General features: G+C 58.5%; 1 protein-coding gene across 7 annotated transcripts; it reads left to right on the top strand.

Moving 5' to 3' along the window:
* Positions 1-468: 468 nt before the first annotated feature.
* CTTN (cortactin) lies at positions 469-27,366 on the top strand. Of its 7 annotated transcripts, none has more exons than XM_027532952.1 (18): positions 469-577; positions 4,425-4,521; positions 6,505-6,591; positions 6,725-6,798; positions 8,629-8,758; positions 11,110-11,220; positions 12,129-12,183; positions 12,995-13,105; positions 15,483-15,593; positions 16,147-16,257; positions 16,989-17,099; positions 18,952-19,007; positions 20,867-20,936; positions 21,558-21,706; positions 23,225-23,314; positions 24,712-24,853; positions 25,531-25,602; positions 26,328-27,366. In XM_027532952.1, the coding sequence occupies exons 3-18, from the start codon at positions 6,505-6,507 to the stop codon at positions 26,462-26,464; spliced, it is 1,617 nt and encodes a 538-aa protein (XP_027388753.1). In that variant the 5' UTR covers positions 469-577; positions 4,425-4,521; the 3' UTR covers positions 26,465-27,366. The 7 variants fall into 7 exon arrangements, with proteins under 7 accessions (XP_027388753.1, XP_027388757.1, XP_027388758.1 ...); XM_027532953.1 differs by lacking the exon at positions 469-577 and adding an exon at positions 595-758; XM_027532956.1 differs by lacking the exon at positions 12,995-13,105.

Genomic DNA, 27,366 nt, shown 5'->3' with positions numbered 1-27,366 from the left:
GATGATTGGCGGAAAATGGAAGGAGAAGATGGACGGATGATATACGGATGGGTAATGGATGGACGCATGGACGGAGGAACAGGCACCTGTTTCTCCCAGGTGACTGGCCGTCACAGTTACCTCCTGCGTCCTCAGTGCTCAAAGTACCTGGCACTGTCCCCTTTTCCGCTCGTTTTCCCTTTGTCACCTCGGGCGGTGCTATGAATCCAGTACGACCACCTAGGACTGTGCATGTGAGCACAATCTGGCCCTCCCACAGTGGGCGCTCCGTAAATTTACCCTGTAGCGTCATCTCACTTTTAGGCAGGCTCCGTAGGCGGGCACCGGGCGGAGCTCGAGCCTGCGCCAGCGGTGGGCACTGCCGGCGCCACGTGGACAAGGGAGGCCGCAGGATCCGCGGACCCGGCGGGGCGGGGCGTGCCGGCGGGGGCGGAGCCTCCGGGACCCGGAGCCTCCGGGACCCGGATGCGGCCCCGCCCCCGTCCGCGGAACCGGAAGTGGAGCGGGGCGCCTGGGAGCTGCGGGCGCGGCGGAGGCTGGGCAGTGCCGAGCCGGACCGGACCGACCCCAGGCGGCGGTGAGCGAGCTCGGCCTTCACCGGGCGGGGGAGCGGGCCGGTTCCCCAGCTGAGGTCCCCAGGCGCAGCCACGTCCCGAAACGGGAAGGAAGCGGCGGCCGCGGCGGTCTCGCCGCATTTCCGCTCGCGGTTTCGCGCGCGGGGGGAGCGCGGGCGAGGCTTCCCCGGGCTGGGGGCCGAGGTCAGAGAAGGGGATGGGCGGGCCAGGGGCTGAGGGAAGGGGCCGGGGGCTGAGGGGAAGGGGCCGGGGGCTGAGGGGAAGGGGCCGGGCCTGAGGGAAGTCCTGGGGAGGGGGATGAGGTCGGAGAAAGAGGGGCGGGCTGGGGGAAGGGGAAGGGGTCAGGGCCTGAGGGGTCAGGGCACGCGGTCCTGAGGGGGCTTGGAAGGAGAGTCCAGGGCCTCAGGGGAGGATCTCCGGGCTTCTGGGAAGAAGGGGCCAGAAGGTTGAGGGGGGTGTGTAGGATAGGAGAGGGGCCCTACAGGAGGGGTGCAGGACCTGGGGGTCGGGGGGAAGGGGCAGGGGGCCGGGGAGGGGAGAGGCCGGGCCCCGAGTGTTTAAGGGAAGGGGGACAAGGGCCCAGAGGGTCCTGGGAAGAGCGGGGACCGCCGGGGAGGGGGTCCAGGACCTGGAGGGTTAGGGGGACGGGGCGGAGAGCCGAAAGGGTCTAGGGACGGAGAGGAGCCCTACCGGTAGCGGGGGTCCCGGACTCGGGAGTTCACGGGGCGGAGGGCCGAGGGTGGGGGGGGGCCGGGGTCTCCCAAGGGCAGGGCGGGCCGCTCGCTCCCAGCTCCCCGGCCCACACCTACGGGGAGATGTTGCAATCAGGTCAGTGGAAATGCAGCGACCGGCGCGGCAGCAGAGTTGAGCGGCTCAGGATTGGGAACAGCCCCTCCTCTGGGTGCGAGCTGGAAGTCACCTGGAAGGGAGTCACTCTCGTGCAAGCTGGGTGCTCCTGCAGAGGGTCTGGGGCGAAGGGGACAGGGCTTCCTTCCCGTGGAATCTGGCCGCGTCGGGCCCGGGGGAGCGGGGGTGCGGAACCCACTTCCCGCTGGACGGAGCTCTGAGGCGTCCCGGGCGAGCGCCCCGCTGGGCTCCGCGGTGACCTGGCCCCCGGAGCTCCATGGGGGCTTAACCCGCTGGGGCCGACCGCGTGATTGCCCCGCCGCCCCTCTGGCCGGCGCTGGGCAGGGCCTGACGGCGGGTGAGTCACCGCGCTGGTGCCAGAGGCTGGCCCGCGCCTCTCGGGTGGAAAGTGTTCCCAGACCGAAAGGAGCGAGGAGGGGTGTGCGGGGTTGTCCTGTATGCTCTGCTCCACATCCCCCTCAGTAACTGGCAGTGTGTCCCCAGGACCTTTTATTTGAAGCATTTTGAGAGACACATCTGTAAAAAACTTAACTTGGGAGTCAGTGGTGACTCAGATCTTTGGTCAGCACAGTGCAGCAGGGGCTGGGTAAGCGCACGGTTGAGAGAGACAGTTGGGAGCCCAGGGGTCTGCCCTGTGTTGCAGTGCGCCCGTCCTGGGCCCTTGTCCATCAGGCATCTTGTCTTCACTGTGCAGGAGGAAGGGGAGAGGGGAGTCCTCTGAGTAATGGTGGTGTGGAGAGTGGGCCTTGTGAGACCTGTTTTCTCTGCTTCACTGGAGAGGGTGGGCGAATAGATGGCTAACTCAGCGTGGTTTCATCTCCTCAGAGAAACCTTATCGGCTTCCCTCACCCCCAGCACTAGGCAGCTGCTAGTCCCCTTTTTCTCTCTGTAGACTTAGCAGATCTGGCCACTCCTAGAAATGGGCCTGTATAATATATGGTCTTCTGTGTCCCGCTTCTTTCACTTAGTGTAAGATTTTTCAGAGTCGTTTATGTTGTAGGGGGTGTCAGTACTTCACTTCTTCTATCGTCAGACATTAGTAACATTCCATTGAGTGGATAGACCATCTGCCGCGTGCCTATCGTTGTATCACAAGGATATTGGGTTATTTTCACTTTGGGCTGTTAGGAGTGATGCTCTGTGAACAAGTTTTCTGTATACCTAGGAGTGGAGTTGCTGGGATATATGGCACCTCTGTGTTTAACCTTTTGAAGAACTGCCGGATTCTTTCATCTTACGTTTCCGCCAGCAGCATAAGAGCCTTGTGATTTCTGCACACCCTCCACAAACTTGTTTGTTTTTTGGTGGCCACCTTAGAATGTGTGGAATGGTATCTCAGGTCGGCTTTGATACGCATTCCCTTGATGGTTAGTGATACTGTCTTTTCACAAGCATATCATCCATTTGTATGTCTTTGGAGAAATGTCTGTTCAGATCCTTTCACCATTTAAAAATGTGGTTAATTGTCCTGTTTATTGTTGACTTGTAAGAGTTCTTTATGTATTCTGGATAGGTGATTTGAAAACAGTGTCTCTCATTCTGTAAATTGTGTTCACTTTGATAGGTGTCTTTTGAAGCAAAAAGTGTAAAATTTTTGTCCCGATTTACTTTTTTCTGTTTTCCCTTGTGCTTTTGTGTCACATCCAAAGTCTGTTGTCAAATTCGAGGTGATGAGAATTTGTGCTTGTTTTTTTCCTAAGAATTCAATAGTTTTAGTTCAGACACTTAGGTTTTTTGATCCATTTTTTCCCCCAGTTAATTATTGTGTGTGGTATGAGGTAGGTAGGGTCCAGAGGCATTATCTTTGGATCAAAAAAAAAAGGACTTAAGTTTTTCAAAGAGTTGTTTTCATGATTTTTTTTTAATTAAAAATATTGAGAGGGAATAGATTATTATAGATTTTAGCCTGCCCTTGGGAAGGTTTTCATAGATGTTGGATGATAACTGCGGTACCTAGAATGTACTAAGCAACCTACACAATTTAGGATTTCTAAAGGCAGAATTGAGGAAGGCCAGCAGAGCATCTTCTGTCTGGTTGCTAATGCGTGCCAGGCCACATGTCAGCACAGACAGTGTGTGCCTGTGACTGGTCTGTTCTGGGAAGAAGGGCATTCTAGTCATCTGTGGTGTCTAGCAATGCCATGTCTAGTCAGGGCTGTCCTGTGGTCTGAGGGAAGAGCTGCTGAGCTGGTGGGTTGCAGAATTGGAGTCTTGGTCTTATGAAGTAACCCTGCCCGTTCGTTAGAGACGCAGCTTGCTTCTCCTTTGCTCCCCGAGTCAACATTCTTCACGTTCTGATAGCTGTCACTGCTCAGAGTTCTAGCCCCGCCATGTCACCATCCCATGGGGAGTGCTTCTCATGTGTACGTATATATGTGAAAGTGTGAGAGTGCTAGTCACTCAGTCACATCTGACTCTGTGACCCCGTGGACTGTAGCCCGCGAGGCTAATCTGTCCAGGAATTCTGTCTGCAAGAATATTGGAGTGGGTTGCCATTCCTTTTTCTGGGGAATCTTCCCCATCCAGGGCTCGAACCTAGGTCTCCCGCATTGCAGGCAGCTTCTTTACCGTCAGAGCTACCGGGGACACTCACACACATACACATATACATACCCAGAGTAATGGAATTTTATTGCAGAATTAGGATGAACCAGAAATGGAAAGCTCTCAGGATTTTAGCACACAAAATGTACGCTAGCAATTGAGGCAATGATTTCTGTCTGCATTAAGAAGAAATTTCATACAGTGGTAAATAGTTCAGAACTTTTTTATTTTCTGTAGTTTCTCACTGTGGCTGAAAGTCAGTTGAACTCTTTGGTTAGGGAAATGGAAATCTTCCCACCCTCTTTTCACATTTCTTTATAAAACCTTGTTGTGTTGGGGAGGATTTCAGAGCTATTCTAAAAGGATCTCAGCACACAAAGATTCGCCCAGGGTGCCTGTCAGCACATATCCTTCTTTTTACTCTTAATCTTTTTACAGACAGAAGCTCTCCCCAATGCCTGGGAATTCCTCGTTGGATTACTGCGTTTTCAGCAGAGTTTTGTGAGCGTCTCGCATCTGCACGTGGAGAAGAAAGGTTTGTGCACCATGAGCATGCTCATGTGCTCCACTGGGCAGTCAGGGAAACCCCTTTGACAAGGAAAGCGAGGGGTGTTCTCTCCCTAGGTTTGCAGAGATAGGGACAATAATTTTCTGGGAGGAAATTTTCTTATTTGAAAAATAAAGTCAATTTTGGTGTTGCCTATGGTCTAGAAAGCAGAGGGGATTCCACACGACCCTGGAGTGGAGGACCCCTGGCAGCGCCCTGGCCCCTTCTTCGTCTTCCATGGGGTTGGGGAACCCAGAGCCATGATGCTGGTGCGAGCCGGCCAGTGCTCACTTGCCCACAAGTGAGGCTGGCTTCCAGACGGGTGGAGAGTGGGCCCTGTGACTTCTGTGCCGCCAGCGTGGAGAAGCCACAGGCCAGGACGTGGCTTTCACCTTGGCCTTGGGTGGGGAGTGAGTCTCGTTGGAGACCCCGTCCTTCTGCATGACTGGCCGTCCCCTCACTGGCTGAGGAGACCATAGGCAACTGGAGTCCTGCGGGTGGGCGGCCCCTTCTCAGGCCAGCATGGTGCCACGGGCAGTCTTGACTCGGGGAGGCAGAGGCTTCTGGCAGAGCGTTTGGCTTTCAGGCAGCTGTGTCTCCATCTGTGAATGGGCATGCTGGTTGTTCCCGCTGCAGCTGAGCCTGGCCTGTCGGCTCTCGGAGACTGTGTTCAAAGCAGTTTGCGTCAGGGCGCTCCCTGCCTTGCTTCACCTAATTAGAGGGGAGCAGGGGTCCCGGTGGGACAGTGTCCAGGGGACTGTGTTGGTCCTGCCCACCTGGTGGCTCATGGTTCCCTGCCCAGGTGACGTGGCAGCACTCCAGTCTGGGAATCTGAGAGCTGTGCCCCTTGATCCCCCCGCCACCACCTTGGACTTGTGACCTCGCAGAGCCGGGGGTGCAGGTGGACCCGCCTGGGGGGTTCTCAGGTCTGTGAAAGGCTCTTGTCCTGTCTGGGTCCACACAGAGCACAGGGAGTGTGGCCCCACCATGGGAGATGGGCAGTGTCCTCAGCTCAGACACCAGGGTGTGGGCTTCTGGTTGCGTGAAAACAAGCCTTCAGTTGCTTCTGGCCTGGGAGCAGTTTTATGGAGACTTCTGGGGAAAACAAAACCATTTTTCTCATTGCTTTCTTTTGAACTCCTGAAAGGCTAGATTTTGCCTTTGTAGTTATGGAGAGAGCAGTGTGGCTCGGCTGTGAGGCTGGGTCATTTTTCTCCGAGCCGATAAGTTAGAGTTTCAGGGCCTGCTGAGGAGGCAGGGCGGCCTGCCTCAGGGCTGCCCGACACAGAAGTTGGCATTCTGTGTGCCCTGCGTCTCCCCAAGCAGATGGCAAAGCAGCCCTTGGCTGATTGCATGACTTGTCAGAGTCTAAGTTAAGAAAATCATTGTTAGGTTTCCAGTAATTATTTTTGAGTCAAAATGGATGCTTTGAAATAAAACCGTGATGCAACGGAGCAGACTTTACAGTTGGCGGTAGTGCGTTCCCGGTGGGACAGCACTGCCGCCAGGAGGCTTGGCTGGGGGCGGGGGGTCCCGCTGAGTGAAGCAGCACACGTGGCGTTGTTTATCTCCCAGTTTCCTCCCTTGAGTTGAAGCCCGGAATATCTCTCCCGTGCTTCTGCCCTTTGGCTTCAGTGCTAGAGCTCCCGTGTTAGGTTTCTTTTGATCCTTCCGGTGTCACTCAGGCACGGGGATTATGAGTGACCTTTTTTTTAAAAAAGAAAAATCTATTCGGCTGCGCCAGGTCTTGGTCGTGGCCTGCAGGAGTCTAGTTCCCTGACCGGGGATTGAACCTGGGCCCCTGGCACGGGGAGCTGGGGGTCTTAGCTGCTGGACCCCCAGGGAAGTCCCACGAGTGGCCCTCTTGAGCACGTAGCTCCCCGCCCTCCCTGTGGGGTCCCGGGCAGAGCGTCTGTGGGCCCCTGGGCAGGGCTCTGCCGGCGGCTGTGACCCTCAGCGCTGCCCTTCCAGATGTGGAAAGCCTCGGCCGGCCACACCGTGTCCATCACCCCGGACGACGGGGGAGCCGACGACTGGGAGACCGACCCCGATTTCGTGGTAGGAGCCCCAGTCTGCCCGCCCCTCCTGTCTCCTGAAGTGGGTCCTCCCAGGTTTTTGGTTTGGCGGGGGGTGGGGGCTGTTTCACAGTCCAGGGTGTGGGGGTGTACTCGTTCTTTATTTTCCTTTTCAGAATGACGTAAGTGAGAAAGAGCAGAGATGGGGAGCCAAAACCGTGCAAGGATCTGGGCACCAGGAGCACATCAAGTAAGAGACGTTCTCGATCTTTGTGTGACAGAGACATTCTGAACCGTGAGGGGCAAGGGGGCCTGCTCCCTGCTGGTGAGCGCGAGGGCCCTGCCTCTGCCTTGTCTGGTCCCTTGTAGTTCACACAGGAGGTGAGGACGAGGCCTGACGTGTATGCGTGTGTGCATCTGCACAGACGCGCTCAGTGGTTTAAAAATCTCACTGCCGGTGTCTCCTCTACTTTTAATTCTCCAGTCTGGTTTTTAAGCTTGTGGTTTTCATCCAGGAACATAGTTAACTAAGCTGTTCTCTCTGCAGATGGGAGGTTTCTAAAGCATGGGCTGTCTTTGAAGACTAGATCAGAAACACCCGTCCTTAATTTGTATTGTTTTGTTGCAGTGTTATTCTGTTGTTGTCAGTTGGATACCCTGAGCTGAGTCCTGAACTTCTTGTTCTCATGAAGGTCGAGATAGGAGAACTGCAAGAAGCAGGGATTGTCCCTGACTTGGCCAGTCTTAACTCGCCACCTCCGGGGCAGCTTGTTTGCTTGTTGGGAGGTGTAGCTAAAAGGGCCTTTGAGAATGTGCTCAGACTTTTCTCTCTGGCTGCGCTGGCCTCAGTGCGGACGTGTGCTCCCTTCCCCTGGTTGTGACCGCTTGGGTCGTTCACAGAGCACTGGTCTAGGCTCTAGGATCTCTGCAGTGAAATGAAGCTCCTCTGGGCTGAGAAGGGTTCAGCCGTTCATCCAGAAAAGTGGGTGAAGTCTGCAGTGTGGGCATTTTAGACACACGTGTTCCTCCCTCCTGACTCGCTGAGCCCGCCGCCTCGCAGCTGTTCGGAGAAGGGCCTGGGACCGGTCGGGGGAGCTGGTGCTGGGAGCTGCCTCGGGTTCCCTGCTCTGGGGTCAGGCTGACTGCTGACCTGGTTTTGTCATCCAGGCCTCTTAGCCCTGCTGTCCCCCGTGGTTTCAAAACACGTTGGGGAGGGCAGATCGGAGAAGAAAAGAACTCTCTCTGATCAGGCAGCCTGTGGGTGGGTTAGAATTCAGAGAACACCCAAGGCAGGACTGCTTCGGTGTCCTGAGGTCCCTCCAACGGTGCTTGGGGGCTGGTCTTCTTCCCCAGCTCGTCAGGGTCTTGGCAGGTGGCCAGGCCTGGTTGGTGTTCTAAGCCGCACGTCCGGGATTGCCGTCCGGATGTGGAGATGTGGCTGTGGTGTGGGGTGGCCCTCGGCAGCCCTGGGTGATAGCTGCCTGGCCTGCCTGGTTCTGGCTGCATCTGGTGATCTGTCCTGCTGCTCCTAGCGCTTAAAGTGAAAGTGGCTTTTACATTTTAAGTTCTGAAAGCCTCTCACTTCACCTTTGAATGGAAAGCCGGGGTGCTTCACATAGCGAGAAGCCGTCTGAATATTCCACGTCTCTGGGCTCCTGGCCTAGGGTCGTCCGGGTGTGCACCTGTGGGCTTTGTCTCCCATTTGCCTCTGGTGACGTTTACGGAGCTGGCTGTCCTGGGTCAGGTGTCTGGTGAACCCGAGGAGCTGTCCTCCACTTGGTGGAATGCCGTCCACATCGTAGCCCAGCTTCTGTAGGGACTTGGAGATGACTCACTGGGTGTGTTCAGACTTGCTTTTTTTTTCCCCATTAACCTGTATCTGACTCTGAGAGCTGCTGGAGTTGAGGGCAACTGGAGGTGCAGTAAAGTGAATACAAGGGAGGCTGGGCTGGGGAGCCACTGGGGAGCAAAACCTCACAGATTGCAGAGATGGTGTCCTTGTCTGTCCTCCCAGAAAGCCCAGACGCACGTCTTGGCAGTCTGTCTGACTGATTTTTGTCTTCCATCTCTTCCTTCCAAGCATCCACAAGCTGCGGGAGAATGTGTTTCAAGAACACCAGACCCTCAAGGAGAAGGAGCTGGAAACGGGACCCAAAGCCTCGCACGGCTACGGAGGGAAGTTTGGCGTGGAGCAGGACAGGATGGACAAGGTGAGTGCCGGCCCACGTGGCGTCAGGGTCCTGGCGTGTTTGACCTCACCAGGGTCAGCAGGGTTGTCACTCAGCCCTCCCCCTCCATTGAAAAGTTGGGAGTCCACTTGTTGAGGATGAGATTTGCCAGAAGTCACCCTCTCTCAATTGAGCTTAGCTGAGAAGGGCTGCAGTTTCTGGAAGCTCTTCAGTTTCTGAGTTGCTGGGGAGGGAGTGGTGTGCTGGGAATCCTGGAGCTGGAGATAAGGTCCTCCCAGAGGCCGGCTCTGACCGGAACGGAGGCCCACAGGCGGCTGGATTGCCGCTTGGGTGTCAGCTGCGGTTCGGGCTGCAGCCTTAGTGGCTCCCATCTGCAGCCCAGAGCCGAGTTTCAGCGCCTGGGTTCCTGTCGAGGCTAGAAAGGCAGCCATCTGACTGCTGTCCTTCCGCACTTGGTGACTTTCAGAGAAGACCCTGGCCCACCAGGCAGAGGACAGGCAGGTCTGAGGAGGTGGGACTGAAGTTGAACAGAGCCGCACCCTTTGCTGGATCAGCTGGGGGCCGAGTCCGCCCTGCAGAGAGGACAGTAGACTGGGGCAGGCGTGCTGCGCGTGCAGTGACGCGGGCGCCCGTCTCCCAGGTTGGGCAGCTCGAGGTGTCTGCCTTACCACTGTGCTGAGGTGTCAGCTGGGTCGGGTCCCTCTGTGATTCCCCCCGTCCCCCTTGTGCCTGGATCAGATTCAGCCCGGAATGACAGGGCTGGTCGCACTCGTGGGCCAGCACCTGCTTGAGAGAGGGGCGCCCCCACGACCAGAGTGTTAGCCCTGCTTCTCACAGTGCTCTGCCTGGTGCTGACTGTTTGATTAGAAATAGGGTCTCGTCAGTGTAAGACCAAGGCCAACCTGGGGAGAAAGCTGTTTTGATGAGAAAGTTGGGAGAATCGCTAAGCTTTCACTCTGGCCGTATTTTTGGAACAGTTCCGACTTCTTAGTGATGAAGAGGCACGCTGGGGGATCCTTTGGGCATGCTGCTGCCTCCCTGTTACCTTGTTGATGTTTTCTGGGTGAGACCCCCGAAGCTGCAGGTGGGTGGTCTCTGCCACAGGTTTTCTGAGGCTGCAGGGCTCTGGATCAGCTGTTAGCTGTGGGCATCGGATCCCGCTGGGAGGGAGAGAAAGTAGCAGCTCCGGACTGGAAAGTAAAGCTTGCTTTGCTCCCTGGCTGTGGAAGAGCGCGTGCTAAGCTGCCTGCAGAGCTAGCTGCCAGCGCTGGTTGTGACCCCGTGGGGGTTGGACCCTGAACCCTGCCACTGAAGTTCCAGATAAACAAGCGGGAGAGGAGTTGTTAGTACGCTGGCAGGCCCCTCGATGGATTGTAGGAGGGCCAAGGTGGGCGTGGCTCCCTGGGGAGGAGCTGGGCTTGGATGAGCTGCTGCCTCGCCTGGCTCTGGGTCACGTGTAGGTCACCTGTCCTGTGTCCTCGGTGTCCACAAAGGTCCGTGACCCCTGTCCATTCTGCCGAGGGCGCCTGGAACCTTCCTCTGAGGGCCGGGCCTGGGTGACTTCAGCAGCCCGGGGCCGCTCAGACTTCAGGGTGTAAATATTTTAGTTGCTTGGCCACCACAGGCTCTCGGGCGGCTCCTGAACTAGCTGTATTGTCTTGACACAAAGCTAGGCATAGATTTTCTGTAAATGAACAGATGTGGTATGTTCCAGAAAGCTTTATTTACAGAGAACCTCGGTGTGGATGTGGGCCGCAGGCTCCAGCTTGCTGACACAGCGGAAAGCTCGGGGTGGACTGCTCGGTCAGCATGTGGCCTTGAGAGGCCACCAGACCTGCTTCCCTGACCGGGGGTGCTGAGCCGGCGGCAGGCCCCACCGCACACCTGGGCGGGCTGGCTGTGTGGTAGGCAGTGGCGCTGACCGTGCGGTGTGCCTGAAGCATGCCCTCTGTGTTCCGGTTTGAGCCCTGATTCCTGGGTCACGTGCTTTGACAGTGACCTCCTCCCACCTGAGGAGGCTGATCACTGCCGGCAGTCTTCTGGAAGCGGTCTCAGGAGTCGCTGGCAGGCTGCTGGCTCTGTGGTGCTGGTTGGGGCCTGGCCTCCTGTTCTGCACGCCCAGGCACCTCAGGAAGCCCCCTGTGGCTGGGGTTCGGGCGACTTCTGGGGAGCCTGGTGTGCAGAGGGTTCAGGACCACCTGACTGAGGGCGTGGCGATGCCCCTGGAGTCACCTCCCCCGGCCGGCTTCCAGGTTGGGTGGTTTTGTTCGTGTCGCCCACACCGAGCAGAAGTGCAGGCTGCCCCGGCGGGGGGCGGGTCCAGTGGGGCAGTGCTGGAGGGCGACTAACGCTTCACTTGTGCCCCTGTCCAGTCAGCTGTCGGCCACGAGTATCAGTCAAAGCTCTCTAAGCACTGCTCGCAGGTTGACTCCGTCCGGGGCTTTGGAGGCAAGTTTGGCGTCCAGGTGGACAGAGTGGACCAGGTGAGTGAGGCGGCGCGGGCAGCTGGCCCCACCTTGTAGACTGAGCTCGCTCCGGGTGTCTTCTGGGCATCTCGGAGTGGCGCAGAGGTGCCTCGGACTGTGGGGGTGCAAGGTGGGGGTCCCGAGCACAGGCTCCTGAGGCCCCGCCCGCCCCTTCACAGATGCTCTGAGATGATTGGCTGTTTGAGAGGCGAGAGAGTTTTCCCCTGGTTGCTGTAGAAACCTCCATGTTGGTGCCTGCTCATCGAGTGGCCCTGAGATGGCCTTCGATGTGTCCCAGGGGACAGTGGGGACTCCCTGTCCCTGCCTGTGTCACAGTGACAGAGGGCCCCCCTCACACCCACTTCCAGGGCTGTGCTGAGTGTCTGATGCTGTTCCTCTGGTTCGAGGCCCTGGCTCAGGGCCGGCAGCCCCCTCATTTTATGTCGTAGCATTGAGAGCTGCCTCGCTGATTGTCTGGGGTGGCCCCTGGGCTTCAGTGTTTCAAGGTGTGCAAATTCAAAATACTGGTACTTTGGGCATTAGTAGCTGCAGTTCAGTTCAGTCGCTCAGTCACGTCCGATTCTTTGCAACCCCATGAATTGCAGCGCGCCAGGCCTCGCTGTCCATCACCAACTTCTGGAGTTCATTCAGACTCACGTCCATCGAGTCAGTGATGCCATCCAGCCATCTCATCCTCTGTCATCCCCTTCTCCTCCTGCCCCCAATCCCTCCCAGCATCAGAGTCTTTTCCAGTGAGTCAACTCTTCGCATGAGGTGGCCAAAGTACTGGAGTTTCAGCTTTAGCATCATTCCTTAGGAGATAAAAAAATAAAAAAATACCAATAACACGGTTCGTGTTTTTTAAAATGTCATGTTCATGGATCCAAACGTTGAAATCTGCATCTCCTCTTTTTCTGTAACTGCAGTCTGCCGTGGGCTTCGAGTACCAGGGGAAGACGGAGAAGCACGCCTCACAGAAAGGTGAGGTGGGACAGATGCAGAAAGCCCCCCTGCTTTTGAAGGCAGGAGTCCCTCGTGGCCTCATCCGGAGGGGTCGGGACACTGCCCTCCCCTCAGGCGTCTGGGGTGTGGTGTGGCGGGGCCCCTGTCAGGCAGCGAGTGGACCCGGGTCTTGTGTCTCCTCATTGCCTCCCTCCTCTGAGCAGCGTTGCCTTGGGCAGTTTGCTTGGTTGGCAAAGCAGACTCTCCCCTTAGGATAGTGACCAGAGCTGTTTCGGTGCTGATGTTTGCACAGTGTGCGAGCTGTTGTGAACACGGTGCTGGCTGGTCTTCATGAGCTTGTGCTCACTTGTCAGCCCTTTCTGAAATGAAAGCACATCGCTTCCTCAAAGCACTTGAGGTGTTTTTTGTGAGCTTGTTTGCTTACGCCTCTTGCAGGGCATCCGATGACCAGGGAGGTAGCCGGCCTGGGAGCGCTCTAGGGGCGGGTCCGTCTGGTCCACCCAGCCCAGGGTGTTGGTGGGCTCCAGTCTTTTCTAGAAAGACCCACGTGGCCATGTCCCTTTCTTCACACGCTGAGCTTTATTTGAATGGTTACTTTCCAAAGTGTGCCCGTGGCTCACCTCTGCCCTCCAGCTGTTGGAAGGGGCCAGACTGCAGGGACAGCAGACGACGCGCGGCGCCCCATCTGACGGCGGGTGGCTCCTCGTGCCTCTTTGAACGTGCTCTTGTCTCCTGGTGCATTGCTGCCGACGCTTTGCTCCTGCTGCTTTTAACCGGAATGGCATTTTGCTCTGACACGCTTCTTCCTGCTGCCACCCTGTCTCCCCAGACTACTCGAGTGGTTTCGGTGGCAAGTACGGCGTGCAGTCCGACCGTGTGGACAAGAGCGCCGTGGGCTTCGACTACCAGGGCGAGACGGAGAAGCACGGGTCGCAGAGAGGTGGGCGGGCGGGCCGCTGCGCACCCCGCTGACTGTCGGCGCCTGCAGCCCCTCCTTGCTCGTGCGTTTACTCACACGAGCCCAGGGAGCTCCCTCTCCCCATGCCAGCCGCTTGATGTTTTATTTATACAGCTCTTTTAGCTTGAAGGGTTTGGACATCCCTGTTCTTACCTGGTTAGAGTAGGGGCTTTGTCGTCGTTTCGATGACTGCTCAGTCCTCCGCTGCATGGACACTGTGTAGTTCCTGAACTGTTCCTCTCTGGAAGGTGGAGTTGAGCTCATTTCCAGGTTTGGATGTTAAGAACTGACTGCCGTGGATATTCCTGTCCTGTGTCTTACGCACAAGAGTGGTTATTTAAAAGATGAGTTCTAGAGGTGGAGTCGCTGAGTCAAGCATGTTGGACTTAAAATTCGCTGGATGCTGCCAGGCTGTCCTTGGCGGCCGGCCTGACCCTCCTTTCACGTGGTGCCCCCGTTGGAGGTCAGTTACAGTGCTCTGCCCACTGAGGCGCGTGTGTGGAGTTGGACACATGGACCTGACCCTGCCGCAGAGGGTGAGGTTGGCTGCTGCTCTGCATGGTGTGTTTTATTTGGCCTGTGCGTTCGAGTTTTTGAATCACTGGTGACATAGGAACTGAGAGCTCGCATAGCTTTGTAAATCTCCAGAATTTTAAGAATCAAAAATGAAAGCCGCCACTGGCGGCACCCATGACTGGGCGTCTCTCAAGGGAAGGGCTGCTGGACTGGGGGTGTTGCTTCCCTTCTGCCCAAGGGCCCGCCTGCCCCGGCACTGGGCTGTCCCGCCCCATGCCGGGAGCACACCTGTCCGCCTGTGCCCTGTGTGCACATGCTCCTTAGGACCCGCTGTTGGATCCTGTTCGTTCTGCCAGACTCTCTCCCCAGATGCCCTTGCAGAAGAATAGCTCTGCCTCCAGGAAGCTGGGGAGCAGAGGCCGAAGCACCTGGAGCAGCGCAGCAGTCCTTGGCAGCTCTGGGCCTGCTTGGGTGGGGTTGAGTCCCCGCTCATGGGTCTGTGACAGAGCCTGCTGTGTGTAAAACAGCTGTCTAGTATTTATGGTAACTTAGCCTTGAGCGGAACTTGAGTTCCTAGAAGGTGCTCCATGTTGGTGCTGTCTCTGGAGGTGCCCCATCTCGTCTCTGCTGTAGTTGAGGAAGCAGGGTGACTTAGTGTTTGTTTAATTTTTGCTGCCTTTCCTTGCTGTGCGCGGGCTTTCTCTAGTTGCAGTGAACAGGGGCTGTTCTTGGTTGCGGTTCACAGGCTTCTCATCGTGGTGGCTTCTGTTGCAGAGCGCGGGCTCTCGGCGCTCAGGCTTCAGTCGGAGCAGCATGCAGGCTCGGTAGTCGTGCCGCATGGGCTTAACTGCCCTGCGGTGGGTGGGATCTTCCCAGACCAGGGATTGAACCCGTGCCCCCTGCATTGGTTTTGTCGGGACTGCCAAGGAAGTCCCTGCCTAGAGTGACCTAAAAGCTTGCTCCTGTTGCTCATCCTTGATTTCAGAAGCTTCACGTCAACTTGGTCTTCATGCCGTCTTTTGGACTAAAGGAGAGATGCTATAGTTATTCATTCACTATACGTGCTACTTTTTTCAGTTCTTCTGTGCATATAAATAATACTTTTAAGTGTTTTCCACATTTGCAATCTTAGAGTAAGCCTTAAAGATTTTTTATTTTTTCAATTATTTACTTACTTGATTGCTCTGGATCTTAGTTGCCGTGTTTAGGATCCTTATTGCAACTTTTGGAGTCCAGATCTCTGACCGGGGATTGAATCTGGGCTGCCTGCTTTAGGAGCGTGGAGTCTCAAGCCTTTTAGGAACGTGGAGTCTCAAGCCTTTTAGGAGCGTGGAGTCTCAAGCCTTTTAGGAGCGTGGAGTCTCAAGCCTTGACCCCCAGGGAGGCCCCCCTGGTGGTGGTGGTTGTTTAATTTGATTTATTTTTGGCTGCACTGGGTCTTCGTTGCTGCGAGGACTTTTCTCTGGTTGCGGCAAGCAGGGGGCTGCTCTAGTTGCAATTGCATGGGCCTCTCTGTGCCATGGCTTCTCTTGTCGCAGAGCTCAGGCTCTCGGGCGTGTGGGCTCAGTAGCTGGGGGTCTCCGGACTCGAGAACAGAGCCTCGGTAGTCGTGGTGCCCAGGCTTAGTTGCTCTGCAGAGTGTGAAATCTTCCCGGACCTGGAATCGAACCCATGTCTCCCACAATGGCAGGCGGATTCTTTACCGCTGAGCCACCAGGGAAGCCCCCTTGGTTTGTTTTTTTGAGTGGAATGATAGCAGTCCTTCCTTCCAGACTGCTGAGGTTCCCAGCGTGCTTGCTGTTCCCACGGCTGGTGTGTGGACAGCGCTTTTTCTTGTCTGCAGATTACTCCAGAGGTTTCGGTGGCAAGTACGGCATCGACAAGGACAAGGTGGATAAGAGCGCCGTCGGCTTCGAGTATCAAGGCAAAACCGAGAAGCACGAGTCCCAGAAAGGTGGCCTCAGCTTAGCTCCTTCCCCAGCCAGCAGCTGTTAGTGTGCGGGGTGACCATCAGAACAGGCGCGGAGAACCAGAACACGACCCGGAGGCCTGAGGGCAGATGCGCTGTTAAACATGGAACTTGAAAACAGCACGTACAGACCAGCGCTGTTAACTTAGAAACCCAGCCCTCGGCCGTCTTGTAGCTCTGACACTTCAGCAGAGTGGCTGGTAACGGCCCTCAAGTCGCCCGTCTGTGTGCAGAAGAGCCCCCGCGGGCTCCGCGGTGCTGGTTGAACAGCACGCCTTGGGTCTTCCTTTTGGGGTCCCATCTCTGTTTATCCAGGAGACCCAGATTGTACCTGGGGGTGCTTTCTGGCCATGGTATGGGGAGGTCCTCTTAACAAAGGTCACTGGAAGTTTTCCCAAAGGTCTGGAGCAAGCTCACACACAGGAGCAAGCACGGGTTGAGCAAGTTGTGTGTGTTTAACTTTGTGAAAAACGTGCTGTCTCCCTGTTAGGCAGGCTGCCTGTTAATCCTCGATTGTGGCCTTTTGTGTCGTCTGCAGACTACGTGAAAGGCTTCGGGGGGAAGTTCGGTGTGCAGACGGACAGACAGGACAAGTGTGCCCTCGGCTGGGACCACCAGGAGAAGCCCCAGCTGCACGAGTCCCAGAAAGGTGCGTCCCCCGCGGCCTTCCGGAGCTCGGCTTTGTTCACAGGCTCTGTGCGCTGGGCCTCGCGGTACTTGGGTTGCAGTGTGTCGTGTCTTCCCTGGGGGGCGGGGAGGGTCCCTGTGCCTCCCTCGGCTTTGAAAAGACCCCTCCGCCTGTAGTGATCTCCTGGGGGGTTGCAGTGAGGCCTCGGTGCCCTGGAGCCCCGGCTGCCGCCGCAGTTTCCCAGGGGCTGCTTCTGCCCGCACGGGTGGCTGAAGGGGTGGCTCTGTGCTCCCAGCCAGGAGGCGGGCTGTGTCCCCCGGGAGAGTGGCTGCCAGAGCCCGGCTCGCGCCCTCCCAGGCGGCGGGTCCAGAGCGGGGCTGCCCCAGGGCTGGGGACAGGTCACATGTGTGACGTATCTCTCACGTGTGCCGAGATACGTGCTCTTGTCTGCAGTGCAGGCAGGACCCTTGGATGAATCTCGGAGCCTGGAGTGGCTCTTCCCAACCAGCTCATAGACAGGTCCTAGCCTGCTTTCGGGCCGTGGCTGACCCGTTCAGATTTCATTTGTCCTTCAACCTCTTGAGCCCTTGTGACCATCGGTGATGCCAGGAGCTGGCTCTGTGGCTCCCTCACTCAACAGGGCTCTCGTTTTCTCGAAGCAATGTGTTTGATTCCTGCAAACCTTCTACGATTTTAACCAAACTTGTTTCCTCTCTCGGTTGTTTTCTCCATGGTCACCTGTGGATTTTCAGATTATAAGACTGGTTTCGGAGGCAGATTTGGTGTTCAGTCCGAGAGGCAGGACTCCTGTGCTGTGGGGTTTGATTACAAGGAGAAACTGGCCAAGCACGGGTCCCAGCAAGGCACAGTTGCTTCCCAGCCCCACCCTCCCCCCCCGCGCCCCCGCTTAGCGCAGACCTCAGGCTCGGCCTCTGGTCACCGCTGTCACCGCAGGGCTGGGCTCTCCCCACACTGCTCTGCGGAGCGGACCCCCTGCGCACTCTCTTCCCCACTCACTTTCTTCTCACCTGTAACCTCTGGGGTGTATGCTTGGTAAAAGGGAGTGTGAACTGCAGGTGACTGGTCTCTGGAGCGGGTGCCTGGCCTCCCTCGGCCTCCCCCGGCAGCTCTCGCTGTTGACACGGGTACTGTGACTGGAATAAGCCACCTTCCTGCCTCTGAGGCTGGGAGAAATGTGTTCAGTTGAGTGTGATTACTGGGCTTGGACCAGAGGGGCACAGGGCAGGCGTGTCCACTTGGTTTTGGGGTCTTACTTCTGGGGGTGTTCTTTAGAGTTTTGTTTTTCGATGACCCTGTCTGCATTTAACTCCTTCACAACGAAGCAGAAAGTAGGTACAGGAAGCCGGAATCACAGGGAGTTCTGAGTGTGTGCTCACACACAGGAAGCAGGAATCACAGGGGGTTCTGAGTGTGTGCTCACCCACAGGAAGCAGGAATCACAGGAGGTTATGGGTGTGTGCTCACACACAGGAAGCAGGAATCACGGGATTCTGAGTGTGTGCTCACACACAGGAAGCAGGAATCACAGGGGGTTCCGAGTGTGTGCTCACACACAGGAAGCAGGAATCACAGGGGGTTCTGAGTGTGTGCTCACACACAGGAAGCAGGAATCACAGGGGTTCTGAATGTGTGCTCACACACAGGAAGCAGGAATCACAGGGGATTCTGAGTGTGTGCTCACACACAGGAAGCAGGAATCACAGGGGATTCTGAGTGTGTGCTCACCCACAGGAAGCAGGAATCACAGGAGGGTCTGGGTGTGTGCTCACACACAGGAAGCAGGAATCACAGAGGGTCTGGGTGTGTGCTCACACACAGGAAGCTGGAATCACAGGAGGGTCTGGGTGTGTGCTCGCACACAGGAAGCAGGAATCACAGAGGGTCTGGGTGTGTGCTCACACACAGGAAGCAGGAATCACAGGGGGTTCTGAGTGTGTGCTCACACACAGGAAGCAGGAATCACAGGGGTTCTGAGTGTGTGCTCACACACAGGAAGCAGGAATCACAGGGGATTCTGAGTGTGTGCTCACACACAAGAAGCTGGAATCACAGAGGTTCTGGGTGGTGTTGGGAGTCCAGATGAAGATGTGCTTATGCTCAGCGCAGTTCCCTCAGGGCCTGGACACGCAGTTGGCCGGGTGTTGTGTCCTGAGAGGCCCTCAGCCCGTGTTCAGGGAGGGAGGCAGAGAATCCCCTGGGGCTGACCCCGCAAACCACACGGACGTGGCCTTGGCCGTGTGTGGCGTTGGTGCTGCACGGTGCTGTGACCGTCTCGTGGGCCTGTGTGGCTGTGGCCTAAGTGGGGCTGATAGACGTCCATGGGAGTTTCCTCTCTTTCAAAAGAACAAGAGAAACCGCACCTCAGAGCCTCTCTTTAAAGCTGGGTAGGGCAGGATGGCAGCAGCGGGCGAGGCTGGGTGGAGGCTGTTGGGAGGTGCGCCCTGCCTGCCGCCCACGCCCGCACCCTTGCCCCGGGAGCACGCGGAGCATGCCCACCGCTTCCTTGCCCTCCCCTGCTTGCCGCCGGGACCCCGGGTGGAGGCGCACTTGCCTCACGGGCAAGGGCTCGGGGTGCCGGGTCCTTGCTTGCATTGCTCTGCGCGCGCTTTCCGGGGTGTCCGCGTCTGCATGCACCTGCTGTCGGTGGCCGCTGGTCCTCAGCCCGGGGCTGAGTGCCGTGTCGTCACGTTGCAGACTACTCCAAAGGATTCGGCGGGAAGTACGGGGTGCAGAAGGACCGGATGGATAAGGTGAGTGCTCCTCCTCCTGGCTCGGTGTGTCCTGCCGAGGGCTGGGGGTCGGCCACTGTTCCGTGGTGGTCTTTGGCCCCTGGGGGCATGCCTGGCACATCTTTGAAAAGCTCCCCAGGCAGGTGTGTGTCATCCCCGTGGCGGTGGGGGTAGCTGACCCAAGCACTGGGCTTCCCTTCCAGTGTCCCTGGGTCCTCTCCTGGACTTCCGAGGCTGCACGGTGGGGTGGGTATGGTCCCTGTCGTGTTGTAGAGCGGGGCCTGGGGCCCATGGCCAGGTGGCTGTTGGTGCTGAAAGTGCTGAGCTTGAGCCGCGCTGGGAGCGGAGCTCCTTGGTTACTCTGGCCACCTGGTGGTGGCTGCGTCTTGGAGAAGGCTGCTCCACCATGTTTCTGTCACTGCAGGGGCTTGTGGCAGTCTACCCAGAGCCAGCGTGACCACAGGCTCCGCTTTCAGCTCTCCCAGGGGCGCCCTCCTGACCCGTCTAGGGTCTCCGTCAGCCAGTCCTCAGCACGTCAGATGGTTGGGGGTCTAGTCTAAACTCCAGGGCATCGGAGGGGCGGACCTGTGAGCTGTGCGGGGCCGCCCCCACCCGGCACCTGTCGGCTCAGTGGCCGGAGGTTGCGGCTGCCCTGCCCGTGGGAGTCTGGACGAGCGGGCCTGTCCCCGCCGAGTTCCCTTCCCCCAGGCTCCTGGCTGACCCCTGGGGCCCCGTCTCCTGAGTGTGTGTGGCCCCGGGCGCGGGGCTCTGGCCGCGGACGGTGTCCTGACGAAGCAGAGCTGGCGCTCACTGAGGCTGGGGGGCTGAGGGCCTGGAGACGGGGCACTGCGAGTGTGTGGGACACGGATGGGGTATGGAGCCAGCAACCCCCTGGCTGCAGGGTGGAGAGTGGGTCTCGGGGAACCTGCCAGGCCGTGGCCCCAGATAGGAGGCGGCGTCAGTGCTCTGACCACGTGCTTCTAGCCGGGGCTGGGGGTGGGTGCTGACGCCCCTGGGTGTAAGGGGTGAAGGGGAACGGAGCGGGCAGAGCCTCACAGGTGGTTGTCAGGGCTTCTGCTGGGCTAGGGAACTGGGAGGGCAGGCAGGGCTGGTGACACAGCCTGGGCGGGCTGCCAGGCAGGGCAGGCAGTGCTGGTGGGGTGGGGGCCTACAGAGTGTGCGGGCAGAGGCCGTGTCTGTGGGATGACGGTGGGAGAGGAGACTGCGAGGGCGCTTGGCAAGGGTGGGGGCGCCACCGAGACCATCCTGGGGGCGGGGGGAGGCCGTGTTCTCTCCCCACACAGCAGAGGCCTCTGGGCTCCCTTGTAAACACTGGGTCTCCTTGGTGGTGAGCGCTCAGGGAGACATGCTGGGTTTATGGTCGTAAAGATGGGATGTTAGTTTTTCTGCCCGTTTTGAAGTTTTCTCGAATTCGAGAGGAAGGTGCAGAGATTTCCCATGTGCTCCCCAACACACACCCCTCGCCGTGAAGCTGTGTTGAACCTGTGTCTCAGGTCGCCCACGGCCGGGGGCGGCGTTGGGGCTCACCTCTGGGCTGTGCGTCCTGCGGGTCTGGATGAGCGTGGATAACATGTGTTCGCCACTCTACACTCTGCAGTTTTCACTGCTCTAAACCCTTGGCCCTGCTGACTCCCCCACACATGCGTCTCTTCTCTGACGCTGATTCTGGGGTCACCAGCCGGGGTGAGTTGGCACACTTTCTGTGTCTCCGTTAGTGTGTGGGCTGGTGAGATCTGTAGGCCTGGGCTGGTTCCCTGGGAGGATCTGGGGCCAGCTTAGCACCTGTGCAGGTTCAGCAGCTCTGCTGGCCGCAGGGGAGGGGACCTGAGCCCTCCTGACCCCTGCTTGTGTCTCGGCAGAATGCCTCCACCTTTGAGGACGTTGCCGCGGTGTCCTCGTCTTACCAGAAGACTGTCCCTGTTGAAGCAGGTGAGTCCTGGCAGCCCTGAGGGCTTTCCCAGGAGAAATTTTGTGCAGCGGTGTTGCAGGGTGGTGCTGAGGGCGGGAGGAGGGTTGACAGGAGCCGGTGGAGCGTTGACGGAGAACCTGGTCATCTGTGGGTTTGGGGCGCGGCAGGTGATTACCTATCGTAATCAAAATTCAGGGAAAACCACGTCCCAGGAAGTGTCAGGTCAGCCTGCGTCTCACCCAGGGCAGGTGTCTCACCCGTCCGCCGGGGTCCTGGAGGGGTGCCCGGCCGTCCTGTTCCGTCACAGGAAACATCATGGGGGTGGAGCTCAGAGTCAGTGCTTCTGACTGTTCGATCGAGGGCCTCCCTAGGGGCATATCTTCCTCGTGTCTGGTGGTAAAGGACGTAGTGATGTTTGGAGCATGAGAATGTTCCAGATACAGGGCACTGTGCCCACGTTCCCGCTGCATGTGTGGCAGACACAGTAGCGAAGGCTTGTTCCTGGAGGAGGCTGGGCTGGCAGCCGAGGGGGTGCGTCCCTGCTCAGCCGGTCGGTGCCTGGGTCCCGGGGAAGGTCCCCCGGGCCAGCCCGGTGTGGGGGCAACGGTGGTGCTCTGGGTAAGTCTCTCCTTCCTCTGTAGTGAACAGCAAAACAAGTAACATCAGAGCGAACTTTGAAAACCTGGCGAAGGAGAAAGAACAGGAGGACCGGCGGAAGGCCGAGGCGGAGCGGGCGCAGAGGATGGCCCAGGAGCGGCAGGAGCAGGAGGCGGCGCGGCGGCAGCTGGACGTGAGTGCGGGCGGCGCCGGGGGCTGGGAGCCCGCGGGCCCTGCTCGCCCGTCTCCAGTCCGTGGGGTTATCGTAGACTCGGCGCCTTCTCGCACTGACGGTTTCAGCCACACAGACGGCCCAGGTTCTTGTCCCCAGACATGAGACAGCTGATCTGCCCGACAGCCCTGCTGACCCAGCCCAGGGTGACTGCCCGCCTGTCCTGCCCTGTGCGGCGGGCAGCACGTACGCCCTCGGCTGAGCCCGCGTCCACACGTCTCCCTGGCACTCTGTCCCCACCCATGCCCCTGGGGAGCCCGCCACCTCCTTGGGTGGAAGCTGGGGGACACAGGAGGAGTCCCCGCGAAGGAGCAGTCTGTGGGCTCTTGTTGCTGTTGCTTCTGGAGCCCGGCTCTGCAGGTTGCTCTGTGATTCTTTGTAGACTTTCTCCACGAGGGAAAGTAGAGATGGGAGCTGTGAGAGGTGAGAGGGACGGGGTGGCCCTTCTCCTAAAATCCTTCTGAGTGGACTGATGTCCAGTGGCTCTGCGCCAGTCCGTCAGCTCCTAGCCGGGCGGCTGGAGGCAGATCAGCTCAGGGAGCCACGGCCATGCCCTCGCCCAGGAAGCGGGTGTGGAAGCCCTCTCCCCGGCGGTGAGGAAGGGCAGAGTCTGCAGTAATGCCTGTGGTGCCTTACAGATCGTAAAGCTTTATTTAGCCCCGCAGACGTTGGCGGCTGGGGCTCTGAAGACCCCATCGGGGGAGGGTGGGGGCGGAGGCAGGCACTGCGCAGTGGTAGGGAGCGCTGGGCGGGGATTCCAGACGCCCTGACACATGCTTTGTCACACGTGATGAGGTCAGATAACTGCACACTCGTAATTACCTTGTATCTTTCTTAACTGCCAGGAACTTTAAAGCTCTCTCTCCTTCAGGTTTTTAGCTAGGCGTTTGTAAGTTTTTTTTTGTTGTAGGCCCACACGCCGAGGCATTTTTCCTGGTAGTTTGGTTTCCTTTTTATGTAACACCTTTGTCTTCTTATGACTCGGGAGTGTAATCCCTGCAATCTGATCTGAAAGATGCAGGAGTTGGAAGACTTGAGAAGAGAGGTTTGTGGTGGCGATCGTCTCTCGATTTTGCTTTTGAGGGTCTCTTGCTGTCCCTGCTGCCGTGTCGTCCCTCGCTGCATCCAGCCCTGTCCCACCGCCTCCCCTGTGTGAGCCCCCTCGGCACAGCGTCGCTCCAGAGCCCTCTGGGCCATGAGCGGCAGTCCAGAGGCAGGACACGGACCACATGCATTGCTGGGCAGGGGCCATGGATGCCTGACAGCCAGGTCTTGCGAGCGAGCAAGGAACGTGGGAAGGAATGTTTCTGTTTCCAGCCCTTCAAGGACACTCTCTACCTGGGGGTGTTCCTCGCGGGGGTTTCCAGCACCTGGAGGACTTGTGACCGTCCTGCTAGCGCAGACGACCGTAGCTTCAAAGCAGCTTTGCTTCTTCCTCCGGCAGCCTGAGAACGAGCTGACTGTGTCTCTGCGTTTCAGGAGCAGGCCCGGGCCCAGAAGCCCACGCCGCCCGCGTCCCCCACACCCCAGCCGGCTCAGGAGAGGCCACCATCGAGCCCCGTCTACGAGGTTGGTGTTGTCATTGGGTTTGCCAGTGACTCTGACTCCTGGAGACACCCTTCCCAGCCCAGCGCCCTGTGGACGGGGTCTCTGCCCGCGCTTGTCGGCGACCCAGAGGGCAGGCCTCCTGTGTGCGGGGTTCGACCCCTTGCCTTCCCCCGCCCTGCGGCGTCTCCTGACACCGGGAGCCATAAGTCTGCCTTTTCCCTCCCTCTCTCTGCCACCACTCCTCAGCTCCCCTCTCCCTGGCCCTTTCTCCAGAGTCCTCGGTCCCTAGTTCCTGCTCCTTTGATCCCTGGTCACAGAACGACCTCCCTATCCCGCCGCCAAAGGCCCCTGTGGCCCCCTCCCAGAGCAGCTCGGCCCCCACCGTCCACACCCACACCCCGAGCTTGAGTCCCCTCTGCCCCAGGGTCCTATTCACCCCCCGTCTCCTCATCACCTCACGTCGCCTCTCGGGGTGCCTTGCTGAGTCCCAGGAGCACACACTAGTTTGACTCAGAGGGGTCGGGGGTTGGGAGAGCTGTGGGCGGGGCTGGCCTTGCGGGTGGGGTTTTATAACTGATGCCGTGGAAAGGGGCCCTGTGTAAGCCCCCCCGCATGCCCCACAGCCGGGCCAGCCTCCCTGAACCGCCTGATGGGCGGGGGGCTCTGGTGGGGGAGGCCGCCCCCGCACCACTGACCTGCTCAGGGTGGCCCCCCAGCGCAGCCGCTCCTTGCCCTCTGGTCTGTGCCCCCCGCCTCCGGGGGAACTGCCAGCAGGAGCCTGTCGCTGCTTTGTTCAGCTCTCGAGGGGCTCCGGTGTCTGGCCAAGGTGCAGCCCTCCTGCCCGCCTGCCCACACCCTTGCCACCCTCTGGAAGACGGGCCTGACTTCTGGCCCTTCCTAGAGCTGCTCCATGCGGGCACCTTGCTGCTCTGACCTGTAAGGGTGCCCCAGGCGCACCCTGGCCGGGCTGGTGGTCGGCTTGGGGCTGTCAGCAGAGCGCCCTTTGCTCTTGTGCGTGGCTTGGTGGTCACTCCCATGCCTCACCTCCACAGTGTTGGTGGGGATGGTACCTGCCACGCGCGGGCTCGTCTGCTCCAGGTGGAGGGCTGGGGTGCCGCCCTGGAGCTGTCGTCAGAGCCTCATAGGGCTGGGGGCTCTGGGGGTTTGGGGTGCCATGGTGGTCTGGGCCCGAAGGGGAGCAGGCCAGACCTGCCCCAGGAACTCACGTCTCTTGTGGCCGGCAGGTCCTTAGTGATGGTGGGACTCGGGGTCGGGGTGAGAGGGGATCCTGGGGAGGGGCCCCGTCAGGATGCAGGTGACCCGTCTCCCCCCGTGTCTGTCCCGTGTCGGCTGGGGCTGCCAGGTTTCCGCGTGCCTCTGGGAGGTGGGGCCACGGGAACTTGCCCTTGACTCCCCAGGACGCGGCCCCGTTCCGGGCTGAGCCGAGCCCCAGCAGAGAGCCTGAGCTGGGCTACAGCGTGGAGACCACGGAGTACCCGGAGGCCTACGTCTCGGAGGGCGTCTACGAAAGCACAGAGGCGCCGGGCCACTATCGAGCAGGTATGGGGCCTCCTGCGTCACGCCCCCTCCGCTGCTTTTCCTCTGCAAACCTCCCCTTTCCCGCGGGCTGAGCTGCCCCACCTCAGCTGTGGCCCCAGCCCTGGGGCCTTCCAGGGAGACCCCTGCCCGTGCGGGGGGCATTGAGGTGGTGGGCATGGAGGATGGGCTCCTGCTGTCGTCTTTCCCGAGGGGAAGCCCCGGTGTCCGGAGGTCACAAGATGGAGGTCCCTGGCACCCTGAAGGTGGAGTGGGTGGATGAGCGTGGGGTTCCCTTCTGTATGTCTGGGCCCGTTCCCCCTCGGGGAGTGACATGGGAATCAGCACGAGAACCTGCCCAGGGCAGAGCGCTCACCTCCCCGAGCACGACGGCAGGTGATCAGCTGTCTCTCGCTCGCCGTTCGTTTGTTCGTGGCACGGACGTTTCCTGACAATAGTGCTGAATATTTGAAATTTAAAAAATTATACCCTGACAACTGCCCCAGTCTCAACCCAGATGATCCCTCTGTGGGTTCGCTCCTTGGGGTGTCTCCTCTTGTTGGTATGAGGGGCAGGCGGCTCTCGGTGCCCTGGGGCCGCTGACTCCTGACTGGCGATTCCCGGACCTTGGGAAGGGCTGTCTGCTGGGAGTGAGCATGGAGCTCTGGTTCTCTCTCAGACTCGGCCCTGGTTTATTCTAGAGGAAGGTACCTACGATGAATATGAAAACGACCTTGGAATCACTGCCATCGCCCTCTATGACTACCAGGCTGGTGAGAAACCGCTGGCGGGCCAGAAGGAGGGCTGGGGGGTATGGGACTGGGGGCTTCCAGCAACTCCTCTCTCAAGAGTTAGGACTCTCAGAACACTATTTACAGTTTTTAAGAAGAATTTATATTTAAACAATTGCAAGGTTATAGAAAAGTTGCAGATCTTCTTCAGTCCCATTACATCTGGTCTGGGTTAGGGTTTTTTTTGTGTGTGCTGAATCTTTTAGCTGTGTGGGCTTTCTCCAGTTGTGGGGAGCGGGAGCTACTTTTCATTCTGATGTGAGGGCTTTTCATTGTCATGGCTTCTCTTGTTGCAGAGAGAGGGCTCCAGGGCACTCGGGCTTCAGTCTGCAGCTTGTGGGCTTCAGTAGTCGGGGCCTAGTTGTTTAGTTGTTCCATGGCACGTGAAATTTTCCGGATAAGGTGTCCAACCCGCGTTGGCAGACAGACTGTTGCCCACTGTGCCACCAGGGAAGTCCTGGCTCAGGGCTTTGTATGAAGGGCTCGGTTGGGTCTCTGTAGCTGCCATGTGCGTGCAGAGCCGCCCTCACTGAGCAGGGCAGACCGGGACCCCTCCACCCCTGTGATCCTCCACCCCAGCACCCTGCACCCCGCAGAGCCTCCGTGGGAGGCCGCCAGCTCGAGGGGCTGCTGGCGGGTCTTCCTCCTGGTGGTTGGCTGACCCAGAGACACCGAGGGTGACCACTGCTCTCTGGCCTCCTCCGCAGCGGGCGACGATGAGATCTCCTTCGACCCCGACGACATCATCACCAACATCGAGATGATTGATGATGGCTGGTGGCGCGGGCTGTGCAAGGGGAGGTACGGGCTCTTCCCCGCCAACTACGTGGAGCTGCGGCAGTAGGCACCTCGCCCCCGCCACGGCCGCGCCAGGCCTGCCGCCTCTTAGGGTGAGGAGGGGCGTGTGCACTCCTGCTTTTCTATTTAATACTTCTGCTGATGCTTTTGGAAATGTTTACGCCCCAGAACTTGCTAATATATTGTAATCATGTTTCTTGGAGGACCCGCTGATTGTTTTTATGCATTTAAGGCATTTTCTTTTTTTGCCAAATCGACTGTGGCGTGGAGCCACTCGGGTGACCTTCAGTCCCGAGTGCGGGTTGTCCGTGCCCCGCTGTCGGGAGGCAGGACCACCCCTGTGGTGGGGGCCTGGTCCTGGGGGGTTTGGAGAAAGAGGGAAGGGCCTGATGGGAAGTTAGCATTGCGGGAAAGCTCTAGAAAGCACTGGAGCGTTCTGGTCGAGTGGAGGCGCTGCTCCTGCTGTGAAGTCCTGCAGTGGTTGCTAGGTTTCGCAAAGCCCCGCCTTTCTCCTCTTGTCCTGGATGTTGCGGGAAGGCAGGTCCCTTCCCCCGGGGAACCGCAGAAACGCTTCCCATGAAGGGAGCAGTACTCTTTCTGCCAAAATAGTGTGTTAAACGACAGCAAAATGTAACAGATCGACTTGCCTGAGAATGTGAAGCGAACAAGCGTGAGCTCTCCTGGGCTGCTGTGGGGAGCCCGTCCCCCGGGAGGGGCTGGGAGGCCTGCTCAGCAGCCTCCCGAGTGACCCTGTGGAACTGCTCGGGTGTTGGGACCTCAGTGACCACAAGGGATGCGTTTTCTTTCCTGAAGTGCATTTGCTTTACCACGGTTAGGTTGGGTTTTATATGCAATCCTTGTATCTAAGTTTCTGTAGCACACCTTATAGGTATGGTTTTTTTAAATTAAATATTCAAAATAAACTTTTTTTGACCCACTTGCTGCCGA

This window comes from Bos indicus x Bos taurus, chromosome 29 (genome assembly GCF_003369695.1).
Source record: "Bos indicus x Bos taurus breed Angus x Brahman F1 hybrid chromosome 29, Bos_hybrid_MaternalHap_v2.0, whole genome shotgun sequence".
Lineage (NCBI taxonomy): Eukaryota > Metazoa > Chordata > Mammalia > Artiodactyla > Bovidae > Bos > Bos indicus x Bos taurus.
The sequence above is the reverse complement of the archived record's forward strand: the minus strand, read 5'-3'. Positions and strand labels throughout refer to the sequence as shown.